The 12,496-nt window shown below is 49.1% G+C and overlaps 1 protein-coding gene across 1 annotated transcript in view; it reads right to left on the reverse strand.

Annotated features, from left to right (window-relative positions):
- The window catches only part of ppp2r3a (protein phosphatase 2, regulatory subunit B'', alpha), a 28,916-nt gene extending 17,444 nt beyond the window's left edge, over positions 1-11,472 (reverse strand). The window contains exon 1 of the mRNA XM_071912390.2: positions 7,812-11,472. Coding sequence (XP_071768491.2) covers positions 7,812-10,643 — 2,832 coding nt within the window. The 5' untranslated portion in view covers positions 10,644-11,472. The remainder of the gene's footprint in view (positions 1-7,811) is intronic.
- Positions 11,473-12,496: the final 1,024 nt, after the last annotated feature.

Below are 12,496 nucleotides of genomic sequence, written 5' to 3' on the forward strand. Positions count from 1 at the left end.
AGCAAATGGCTTAAAAAAAATTGAAATTCACCTTTAAGGCAATAATAAATAAGCCAATGTTTCTAGCAGCTTGGATGTGTAATAGAGCCCAAAAAGTTGCCCTGATAATCATGGGAGGAACCTGCCAGGAAAACATGTAATAGATTTTTGACTCTGTGTGTCACTTTACTGCCTATTTCTGGGAGTGTTGCCCAATCTACATCACCCAGAAAACTGTCCAGTGTATCACCTCTCTCCGCCAACATGGGAACAGGGCCTGTCAACAACCAATGTTTAATAACAACAAACTCCAAGCCTTCATAAGGCAGCATGGCAGCCTATTTTTACACACGGCTATTAGGGCATGTTTAGCATTACCTTCCCATGGCTATCTCAGGATTTGGAGTAAGTAAGCTAATCCTACATCAGCGATAGAGATCAGCCTCAGATCTGGAGCTGCAGAGGGAGAGCTGTCACTACAGTGCAGTAAGAGACTCTGGACGGCCAATGGGACAGCGGCTCAGCTCCTGTTTCTTTTCCTTTTTTCAGATAGAAGAGTAAAGATAGACAGGAGTGTTAGGAGGGAGAAATGTGTCAGCATTCAGTGGCAGCCAGAGCACAAGCCATTGCCCATCCTGCATTATTACAAACAAACCCTTATGGGGGTGGAGCGACAGTAAGGCAGCACTGCAGCGCGCACATGAAAAGTGGGGACTTCTATGCAGGGGCTGCATCTGTAGCATGAGCCAGGATTTACACCCATACGCCATAGCTGTACTATACATACCATGTTAAGATCCCCTTGCCATACACCCAGAGTGACATTTTCCCAGTCAACTACATCATCCAGTCAGCTTTACCAACCCAAAGTGAAGACGCTTGATATAAAACAGTAACCTCTGGATAACACTCCACTCAGTCCCAACTGGATTGCGAGTACTGCAGGTCTGTTGCTCTCAGTAAAGAGGTAACTTGCACCACTCTTTCCAAAGACCAACGGTCGTTTCATCATGATAATGTCACAAACTTGGCAGACTGTGTCATCGTTACAACACCGGATGGGTTTTTCTTCATGCACTTTACTGTTGTTGATAAAAAATGTAAAAAGCAGGGTGAGAAATAGAAATGCAAGGCAAGAAACATAAAAGTAAGAAGTCAAAAACAATTCATAAAAGATTGTTACATAAAAGTGAGCCGATCAAAATGATGCCCCTGGAGGTTCACCCGACTGTTAATGCGTTCATTCTGCATATTTTGTTGTATTATGTTCCCTTTTTTTTTTTATCAACATTTAATCTTTGTTTTTCCCACTCTCAGCACCAATTGCATGCCTGACCATCCAGGAAGGGAGATTCCTCTCTTTGATTCCATTCCCAAGGTTTCTTCCATGTTTTTTTCATTGTCCTGATTGAGGGTCTAAGTTTGGGAGGAGTCGTTTTCATTTATTGTTTCATAATGTTGGGCGTTGTGGAGTCCTTTGAGAGTGAAACTGTGATTAAGGGCTACACAAATAAACTCGACATGTTACTGATTCAGCCTAAGGAAGGTCATTCCAGGCTCTCGGACCCATGAGAAACAAGGCTCTGTCTTACTTTAACATCCAGAACCAAGTGCAATATTCTCCATATCTCTGTATATATTTGTTTATTCATTTTTTTCCATAGCTTCCTATTCCTAGTGCAATGAGTCTGCTTCCAACAGAGAACCATGTGCATAGAAAAGAGACCTATTCCCTGTATTTTGTATACACTACTTTGATGATTTTTATGTTCTGTTAGGTTGAATGTGACCTACATAAGCAACCCACCATGTCTAATTCCTTGTATGTGCACACTTACTTGGACAATAAAACTGATTCTGGTGTTAGTTCATAGCTCAACCTGTAGATGGAGATATAGCTCCTTCTCATAACAAACAGCCGGAGTGGGACAGTGTGTGTGTCTGTGCTGGAGCCGGAGAAACACTAGAGGGTAGCAGCTCTTTGTCTGTCACCATGACCTGAACTGTCCAACACTCCAGCCTGACAGATGAACCTGGATCTGACAGCAGACGCCGGTTTCTGCTGCTTTAGATCTCCTCAGCTTCAGCTCCCTCGTCTCATCCTATTCTGGGCCAAGATTCCTGAAAGCGTCTTGGCGGTAGGATTGTTATGAAGGTATTATTAAGGTATTCAGAGGTTGGTATGATGAAAACTGTGTGTTTTTTTTTAGATCGCCAGGAAAAAGAGAGGAAAAAGCCTACAAATCACTTTTGCACCAAACGCTCCACAACAATTTGCCATTTGTGACGCAGAAGACGGCATCTGAGACTTAGATTCGAGAAGTTGTGATCAGAGTTATACTTTTACTAGAAAAATACATTCAAGTTGAAAAAAATAAGTTCAGCAGCTCCTATTCCATTCATTCAAATACTGACTTGCACATTTGTCATATGTTTTGCTGCACTAACAACTTCATAAACTGTCTCCATTGAGTGGTAAGTCGATGGGATAAAGAGCATCTTAGTGTTTTTTTGGGGAACCCCCCCACCCCTCCCCGTCCAGGTCGGGTGGGGCTGGGTGATGGGTGAGGTGGATGGGAGAGGGTGGGTGGGGTTCAACAGAGGGGTGTGTGTGTGGGGGGTGGGGGGGTGGGGTGAGGTAGGGTGGGGTGAGGTATGACACCCAAGCTTCTACCGAGTCATGGTGTTCTGGAACATTGGCAAACTCCCACAGTCCACACCAGCTGGGACAACACACTCTCTCTCACATGGAAACACACACACACACACACACATAAACACTCACATGTGCACAGATACACGTACACACACACACACAACCACACACACCCACACACACAGTGTTCTGGAATAAATCAAAAAACATTCAGTCTCCATCTGATCTCCCCTGGTGCCATGGTTTTGCGAGGGAGTCCATATCAGCCAATCAGATTGCACAACTCGTATTATGGGGTAGGGGGAGTCCCAACAAGGTTATAAACATGTTGTGCTGGTTTCCATGGTGACACAAAGGGAGGCCCACAGACTTACGCATAAATGCCTCCTCCTGAGTTAAAAACCCTTAAGATGAAAAAGTGACTTGCATAAAAGACATAACATTCTCATATTTTATGTGTGTGTGTGTGTGCGTGTTAGCATGTGTACAACTGAGACACATTGCAACATTAACTAACACTGCACTGGGAAACATCAGTTGGATGATATCCCAGACTGCATTGGGAGTGGTGGCTCATGATGTCATTCGCTTAAAAGCTGTGTGTGCGTGTGCATGTTTGTGTGTGTGTGTGTGTGTGTGTGGCTATCACATCCAACCTATTGTGTAAGGTTGATGAACTATTACCATTTGTGTGTGTGTGTGTGTGTGCGCTTGTGTGTGTGTGTGTGTGTGTGCGCGTGTGTGTGTGTGTGTGAGGGAGGGGGTTCCATTGTCCAGGCTAACCTTGGATGCTATGAACTGTATTGGAAACTCTTCACTCACACATAGCAACACAGGCCCCTGTCTGGGAGTACAGTGTGTGTGTGTGTGTGTGTGTGTGTGTGTGATGTGTGTGTGTGTAAATGAATGCATTCATCTGCGTGCTTGTGTACCTATGTTGAGACGGGCGTCTTTCCCCGCTTGGCCGAGGTTCCTGCTGTGACCTTATTTCCTGTGGAAGCAGCCGAGGCATGATGTCATCCTCTACCGGCCCAGAGTCAACAACTGTAGGCAGCAACCCCCACCCCAACACACACACACACACACACACACACACACACCATGACTCTCTCTCTGTATCCCATCCTATCTGTCTATTCCGCTTTTTCCCTCAGTCCCCATGAATTCCTCTTTTCTCTAAGTCTTCTGCCCGGGTAACAAAAACCTTCTCTCTCTCCTGCTGTTTTGCACAGACGTTCATTCATTCCCCTTTCCTGTCTTCCTGTCTTTGCATTTCCTTTTTTCTCCCCTCGGTCTCTTCTTTATAGTTCCTTTTTTTCATTTTCAAGGTTTTCTGTGCCAAAAAAAAGTAGGTTCCTGACTGGAAGGCCACTGGATCGACAGCTGGCTAGAAAAATCCCTTCCTCAACAATTACTGTCAAATTGCTCTTGAGCATGGCACTTCACCCCTAACTGCTTCAATAGACCAATAGGTTATCAATAGGCCAACAGTAGATGACTGTTGTTGCAGTGGGCAGTTTCCAGATGTAAAAGTGTGTAACAGGTGAATACAAACATTACAAGTGAATACAAATTCCATTTTTAATTAACTGTGCTTTGTGGAAATTATCAGGTTTCTAAACCTTTTTGACCCAACAGATTGCATGGATGAAACTGAGTACCGTCAGCAACACTGAAGCGTCCTCAAGGGCATTATGGCATGTGTACAGTCTGAAAAGTTTTCTTCCAAGGAGTATACAAACAAAAGAACAAAAAAAACAGGAGTGGTTTGGACGGGCCTTTGACCAATCAGATTGCCTGGCTGAAACTATGTATTGTGCAACAATATTTACAGTAGCTACACATACAGCATACCGTAGAACCAGTCTAAACTGAGCTGTACTATTTTAGCCTATAGCAACACATCCACAACAGTTGGTGAAAACACTCAAATCTGCTTTGGGTTTAATTAAGCCATCAGAACGGTAGCTCTGGCCTCGGAGAGGGGTGTGTGTGTGTCTGTAAATCATGTCAGCGTTGGCTGTTGTGAAACACCCCACTGAAACAAACACACACAGGTCAAATATAGATACAGAGAAACATGCTCTCAAATATCTCTCCTTACATTTCCCAAAAACAGAGAGAGGGAGAAAAAGAGAAAGAGAGAGAGAGAGCGGCTTTACCAATTATTATTGAAAGCCCATTGACCTTAAGTACCACAGTAATGCAGTGTGCATCAGATATAGTTGGCTCCACTCTCTGGACCTGTGATGCCATCTCTCTCTGCTCTGAGTTAGACTGGTCTGGCCTTGCCTCTGATTTATATCAGCTGGCTTCCCTGTCTCCATGGAGATTAATGGGTGCACTCTGACAGGTGCAGAAAGCCCTGTATTACTCTGTCAGCAGCAGCACGCGCGCACACGCACATACACACACACGCACATAGACGGAGATGCTACAGCCTGAGGCCAATGCCATCCCAGAGGGCTTAGCAGCACTTCCCATCAAAGCCAAGGTTGTGCCAGGCAAAACATAGATACACACATACGCGTCTTCAAGGTTGAGTGTGTGTAAGTGGTTGTGTATGGGAGCGCGAGGGCATTTGCTCACATGTGTGTGGGGGGGCTTGCCTCGTTTACAGTTTGATTGGCAGTTTAATGTGCAATTGAGGCAGGGGGCGGGGTTGGCGCTGAGGAATATTAGCATAATTCCCAGAGTGCCAGAGTCGGTGTTGGGTGTCAGAGAGCTATTCCCAAACTCAGCTGTGACCCACAGTAGCACTGGGTCAATTTACCTCCTGGCCAACACACACACACGCACGCGCACTGTCAAACACACATACTTACATACATGCACACACAGACACACACACATACACACACACCAACTGGCATTCATATGCATGCACATGCATGTGTATACACTCAGGCACACACATACATGAACACCTGGACATGTGAGTGTGCTCATGCTCAGAAACACACACACACACACACACACGTACGCACACCCACACACGCACGCAAGGTCCATTTACACTGTGGCGACAGTGAGTCTGTTAGCGGGATGCCATAGTACAGGGGGGAGGACAGATTTAGGTCCCCCTCACACCTAGCTCTGCCAAGGGTGGAGGGGGTTGGGGGTAACGATACCGTTAACACTCAGTGTGCCAACAGCCCCCCCTCCAGCTCCCCCCGCCACCCACGACCCTCCCCCCTCCCGCTGTGCTCCAATCAGCACCTCTTATTGGGTTGCTCTGCCCGCCACACAGCAACAACTCTCATACACCGCTCCCAAAATAACACAGCGGCCAATCGCAGGGCAGGGATCGAGGGGGCCAACGTAGACTGACGCCTTGACCGCGGGTGAGAGAGAGACAGAGAGGCGGAGAAGAAAGAAAACAAGGGAGAGAAAGGAAGAAATAAAGATGAAAAGAAGGAGAGAGAGACGAGGGAGATGTAGAGGCAGAGGAGCAGAGGAATGAACTGGAGGTGAGGGAGGGATGGACAGGCAGACAGAGGACGGAGGAGGAATGAGATAGCATAATGATGTGTTAGGGTGCTGGCTGTTCTGTTCTGACTGTGGCAGCTACCATGGTAACCTCATAAATAGGTGCCCTACATATCAGCAGGGCGTAAGGTTACACAGCTCAGTAAATAAACACACACACACTGCGAAGGGAGGGTGGAGGGGAGAAGGAGGGATGGAAGGAGAGCAGAAAAATAAGCAAATGAGCAAAAGAAAAAAAAATCAGAAGGAGTGAGGGTGGGAGAAGGGTAAAAAATTACACCAGCCGTCTGATACTATGTGTGTATGTGAGCATGTGTTTGTGTGTATATGTGTGTATGTGTGTGTGTATCTATTTGACTGTCTGTCACACATCATTAGCTAAATCCATAATGTGCTGTTGAACACCCACATCAGAGACAAACTGAGTTACCCCCCCCCCCCCAAATTTATTCACTGCAGTGTCGGCGCCACATGCACACATGCATGCTTGCACACAGACTCAAACACACAAACACACACACACACACACACACACACACACACACACACACACAAATGCATTAACACATGGAGACGCACACTCCAGTTCCCTCACCCTCTCTCCCCCCTGTTTAGCACAACCCTAAATTACCTCTAAATATTCCCCAGGGAGGAAAGGAGAGCCAACACACACATATGCGCGCGCAAACACACACACACACACACACACACACACACACACACACACATACACACATACACACATACGCAGTACCAAACACAGGCAGTAACCAGGAAAAGTCAACAAAGAGCCACTCCTAACACAATGAGCTGTACTGTTCCATGATTCAGAGTGCCAGCCTTCTATTCCAGCCCAGATAGAGACTGTATCAGTGTGTTCATCACAGTTAATGAATATCATTTATTACTGCCCATCAAATACAATTACAGCCACATTGACCCAGTTGTATAGCAACAGGGCAGCGATAAATCCTCACCAAGCCTTTTTAAATGACATAATTTAAAAGCAAAACAACGGAGACGGTCTTTCCAATTGTCTGATTGTGTCAGTATAATGCTGTCAATCAATCTGTCACTTGGTCTCTGTATGTCTGTCAATTAGTCAGTCAGTCAGTCAATCAGTCTCTCAGACTGTCTGTCTGTAAATCTATTTGCCAGTTAGTCCATACATGCATCTAAATGCTAGAGTTGCACAATTATGGCTAAAATAATTGTGCAACAAAAATTTTTGTATCATACATCAACATGTTGACTTTTGCAACTCCAGCAGAGAAGAGCGTCCCATCCCCCGTAACACCCCCCCCGAGATGCTGACGATTTGCTGTTGATTCTTTGGAAATGGTCACTGGCAGGAATTTACTCAACACAGGAAATGCCAAATAGAAACTTGAGAGTGAAACACAAAACCATCTTCTGCACAGCAGTGAGCAACTGCTCCATTCAGAGAAAGTGACTCAACAATGACTAAATCTCTTGACCACGTCTCCACCTCTACCAGACACTTTTAGGTCTGATTTAGGTCTGAGGAGTGCAGTTTACTGACATCAAGTTAAATGAAATTATTAATTGTAGAAAATAAAATCTCAAGGTACGATTACACACGACAAACTGTGCAGCTGTACTACATGTCTGTCTCTCAGTCTGTCCATCTGCTCATCATTAGTTTTCATGTCTGTGTGTCACTTACTCTGATCACCTCAGGAGTCTGCTGGATGAGGAGGGTCGAACCGCTGTCTCTCATGGCAACAGGATCGCTAACAGCAATAGCAGCATCTCTCATGGCTACCGGCGTCGGGATAGCAACAGGGGCAGGAGCTTCAGGTGCAGCCACAGGTGTAGGAGCAGCTGGATGGGTGGAGGTAGGCAGGCTGGCAGGAGCAGATGATGCAGGGGCAGGGACGGATTTGGGGTCTGTTTCAGCTGTAGAGGCTTCTGTAACTTTATCTGCAGCCTCGGTTTTAGTCTCAGGTGTGGGTGTGGGTGTAGGTGTAGGTTTGGGGGCAGCAGCAGGTGTAGGCTGAGGTGCAGGTTCAGATTTAGCCATAGACACAGCTTCAGATGGTGCAGGTACAGGTACAGGTGCAGGTGCCGGTGGAGCTGCAGGTGTGTGTGCCAGGGTGTGTTGTGGCAGTACAACTGGGGCTGCAGATGTGTGTATGGATGGTGCAGTGGGGGCTGCTGGTGTGTATGTGCTCTGAGGAGGGGTCTCAGCCCTGCCGGCGGTGGCCAGCGTGTCCTGCAGGAGCCTCATCACCTCCCGCTCCTTCCCACTGCTCCTCTCAGAGCTCCCCGTGCTCCCCGCCCCGGACTCCACCAGCTCCTGGGCGAAGCTCTCAATGCTCTCCAGGATCCTCAGCAGCAGCGCCCCGTCCTCTTCCTCTCCCAGCCCAGCTTCAGTGTTCTCTCCCTGGGGAGGCATGGGCATGAAACCCTGGGGAGACCTGGAGCTAGGGCCGTTAGCGGCTAGGTGGCTAGCCGGCTTCTGCACTTGGGCCTGGACCATTTTGGACTGAGCGAGGGCCTCACTGGAGGTGCTCCCCAGGCCTCCCTCTCTCTTCCTGGTCTTGGCAGGGAGCGGGGGCTCAGTGCTCCTGGGGTGGCTCATACTCTGGGACAGATTCTCCAAGTCCATCAGCAGCTTATCAATGTCATCGTTCCTGTGTGGGACGGCTTTGGGTGCTGAGGCTGCGACTGGGGCGGAGGAAGGCCAGGAGGGGCTGTAGCCAGCACTGGACGGCTGAGTATTTGAAGGCGTTTGGAGTGTGTGTGGTTGAGATAGGTGTGTGTGTTGATTGAATGCTATCCCGTTTCTGTTCTGGGAGGTGCTGTGTCTGTCTGTTACCCCTCTGGTTGGAGTGTGTGCCTGTTGTGATATTTGTTCTGGACTCTTGCCTACATCTGCTTCCTCCTCAATGTAGAGAGCCTCCATGGGGGACGCTGGAGGAGTGTGTGTGTATGGCGGGGTTGGGGAAGCACGAAGAGGGGAGGGAGAGTGTGTTGGAGATGTGGAGGAGCTGGATGGAGAGTATGTGAAAGATGGAGGAGAGAGTGCGTGTTGTGTGCTAGAGGGAGGGTGTGTGTGCTGTAGTCCGTTAGTAAGCGGAGTCGCTCTGGACGGGGAGTTCTGGACCGGCTTATTATGGCTGGACTCTGATTTCAAAGAAGAAGAGGATGAGAAGGACGAAGCAGAGGAGGAAGCAGGAGTTGAAGAAGGAGAAACAGTCTTGGGGATGGGAGGTGACTGCACCACATCCTCGTAGCGGGGAGGCTGCTCGTTGCCGAAGATGGGAGAGTAGGGTCCCTGCTGGATGGAGTGGAGACTGCTGACCAGCTCGGCCAGCTCGCTGTGCCCGCTTCCAGGCGCACCCTGCCCCCCCTGCCCGCCGCCTCCCAACCCTCCGATCCCCTCCAGCTCCAGGGGAAGTCTCTTCAGATAGGAGCTGAGTCTGGTCATCACGGCCCGGTACACGCTCTCAGGACTGGCCCCTCCATCCTCTGACCCTCCTGCACCAGGGGCCTTGCGTCTGATACACTGCTTGATGATGTCGGTGCATTTCTTCAGGTCCTCTGAGCATTTCAGCAGGATGTCCAGGCAGGCGCGGATGTCCTCCCCGCCCGCTCCCCCGGCACCCTCCCCCCGCGTCTTCTCCAGCAGACGGGCAATCAGGTTCTCCTCTCCCAGGGTGCTGAGGTACAGGGAGGCCACCGTGTTCAGGCCTTGGTCCAGTGACCCGCTGCAGATGCTGGAGAGGCTGCCTGTTGACCCGCCCCCGACTTTGGTAACGGCTGAAAGGCTGCCTGAGCTGCCCTTCAGCTTTGTCTCCTCCAGCCCCGTCCCTTTCCCTAAGCCGAATGGCGGCAGGTTCTCGTCATTGGCGGTGACCATGCCGTTAGCCATTCCGTTAGTAGCGATGCTGGAGCTGAAGTGTCCGTAGATGATGTCCAGGTCGGTGGAGCGACGGCTGAACGAGTCGGGACGGACCTTGCGGCCTTTCCGGAAGGTGACGTGGCTGGAGGAGGAGAGGCGGAGCTTGTCGAAGGAGAACTCTTTGAGCTTACCGCTGGCCAGGTTGATGGCCTCTCCGGTGATGTCCTTCAGACTGCCAGAGGCCGCCAGGTTCCCAGTAGATCCTCCACAACTGGGGGTCTTTTTACCCCGCCACGGGGGGCTCTCCTCCCCTACACACAAATTACCACTGCTGCCCGCCCTCTCTAGAGTAACAACGCCATTATAGCCGGTATCCATGGCAACACTGGTTTTACCATGGCTAGGGATCTGGTGAGTGGTGATGTTACGGGAGTGTGTGTGTGTGCGATTGAGGTCGGTGTGTGCGGGGTCAGGGATGACCAGCAGCTCGGAGCAGGTGCCGCGGTGAGCCACGGTGCAGTCCAGTCCCTGGGAAAGCGCCCCGCATGGACCCGAGCAGTAGTGCACGGCGTGTGTGTGAGCGCGGCGGTCCACTACTACACTGTTGTAGCAGCTCACACTGCTCACCACTACACGATAGGCTGCTGCCATGGCGACCAATGTCCAACACTAGGCCGTCACACGGGGCATAGGAAGGTCAAAATAATACCAAAATAAGAAATTCCAAAAGAGAAAAAATATAGCTTCAACAAAAAAAAAATCTTATGGATTACACAGATGTGTTGAAACTCCTTCAGCTGAGAGAGAAAAACAGTTTATATCCAAAGTCTGAATCGTTTCCCTTAAAAACAGATCTATTTCTTGGTTACATAAACACTGAAAAAACGCACGGTGACCACTTTTTAAAAAGAATATAAAGCTGCAATGCTTGCTGTTTACCTCGTTTTAACAAACCAAAAAAAAGTGGGCGCTCAATACCTGAACAGAAATGCCCAGAACAAAAACTGAAAAAGTCGATATCCCTTCATGCCTGCTGCCAGCAGAGCTTTAAAAGGTTCCACTCCCTCGCTGAGGCAGAGCGTCTCTTGCTTGAAGTCTGTGGGCCTCTTAATAACAGCTGTAGGGTTCCTCCTCTCTCCACAGGGCACCTTCTCTGCTTCCTCTCTAGCAGCAGCTCATTAGCCGCTAATGACAGCCGTGGAGGACGGGGACACAGTGGAAGATGCAGCAGGGGTATCATCCATCCCTCCGCAGAAGCAGCCCCGGGGGCCTAATCCTAGGCCAGCGAGGCCTTCACATCGCCCCAGCCTGGGCTCACCCCGCTGGGCATCGAGACGCCGGAAGAACTCCCTCTCTCGCTCTGCGGCCTCCTCCGTCCTGGAGGAGCTGAGGACCGTTCGCCGACTCCAACACAGCTGCCGAATAGCAGGGGATCAACCACAGATGGTTGGCTGCCTCTCTCTCTTTGTGTGTGTGTGTGCGTCTGGTTCTCGCTCACTCCCGTACTCTCTCTCTCTCGCCCCTTTCCGTCTCGCGCTGTCAGCCGTGTGTCAGAGGGAGTGTATGTTTCTGACAGGAGGACGCCACCTGTGAGTCAGCAGAGAGGGGGAGGGAGGGAGAGAAGGGGGAGGGCGGGAAAGAGGGAAAGGGGAAACAGAGAGGGAGAGAAAGGTAAATCACTGAGAGAGTCATCAGGGAGTGGAGAAGTGTGTATGTGAGTCCATATGTGAGTGCGCACGTGTGTGTATGTATGAGTGTGTGTGTGTGTGTGTAAGACACTGTGTACACCCTCCAGCTATCGTCCAGATGACAGCAGATATGGGAGCTTAGCCCCTTTATCATCAAAGACCTGCAAAACCGCACTTAACTTCCTGCCACATCACCCTTGAATGTACGCACACACACGTGCACGCACACACACACACACAAACAGATCAAAAGGAGGAGAGGAAGGGAAAGATAGGAGGGCAGAGGGTTAAATAGGCAGAGCAGAAAGAGAGACATAACTCTTTCGTCACGGCAGAGCTATAAAGAGTTTTCTCTAAACCCGCTAAGGAACCGCGACTCAGTAAAAGAGAGGCAGGTGTGTCGGAAGGAGCAAACACCTGTCGCTTTCACGTTCCCATGCCTGTTTTTCTCACCAGCGTGCCAAAGCAAAGTCTCCATTATGTTAGTAAAGTACAATAAAGATGTTCTATTCTATTCTATTCTATTTTATTAGAGAGCAAGCGTTACAGATCATATGCCAAAAAATAATGGCACAATGTCACAGACAACCACAAACACGTATTCACACGTGTGTGTATGCAAGCGCGCGCACACACACACACACAAAGAGATGAAGACAGACAGACATTGCCAAACACAATAAAAGAGGTTCAATTCGCCAGAACAGCAGTCAAGAAGAAGTTATAGTGTGTCCTTAATGGTATAAACGTGTTGCTAACTAGCGCAGCGGTCCCAAACTCAGTGCTGGTATTCATATAAAAGAGTAGAACAGAGAG

Source organism: Centroberyx gerrardi, chromosome 17 (assembly GCF_048128805.1).
Source record: "Centroberyx gerrardi isolate f3 chromosome 17, fCenGer3.hap1.cur.20231027, whole genome shotgun sequence".
Lineage (NCBI taxonomy): Eukaryota > Metazoa > Chordata > Actinopteri > Beryciformes > Berycidae > Centroberyx > Centroberyx gerrardi.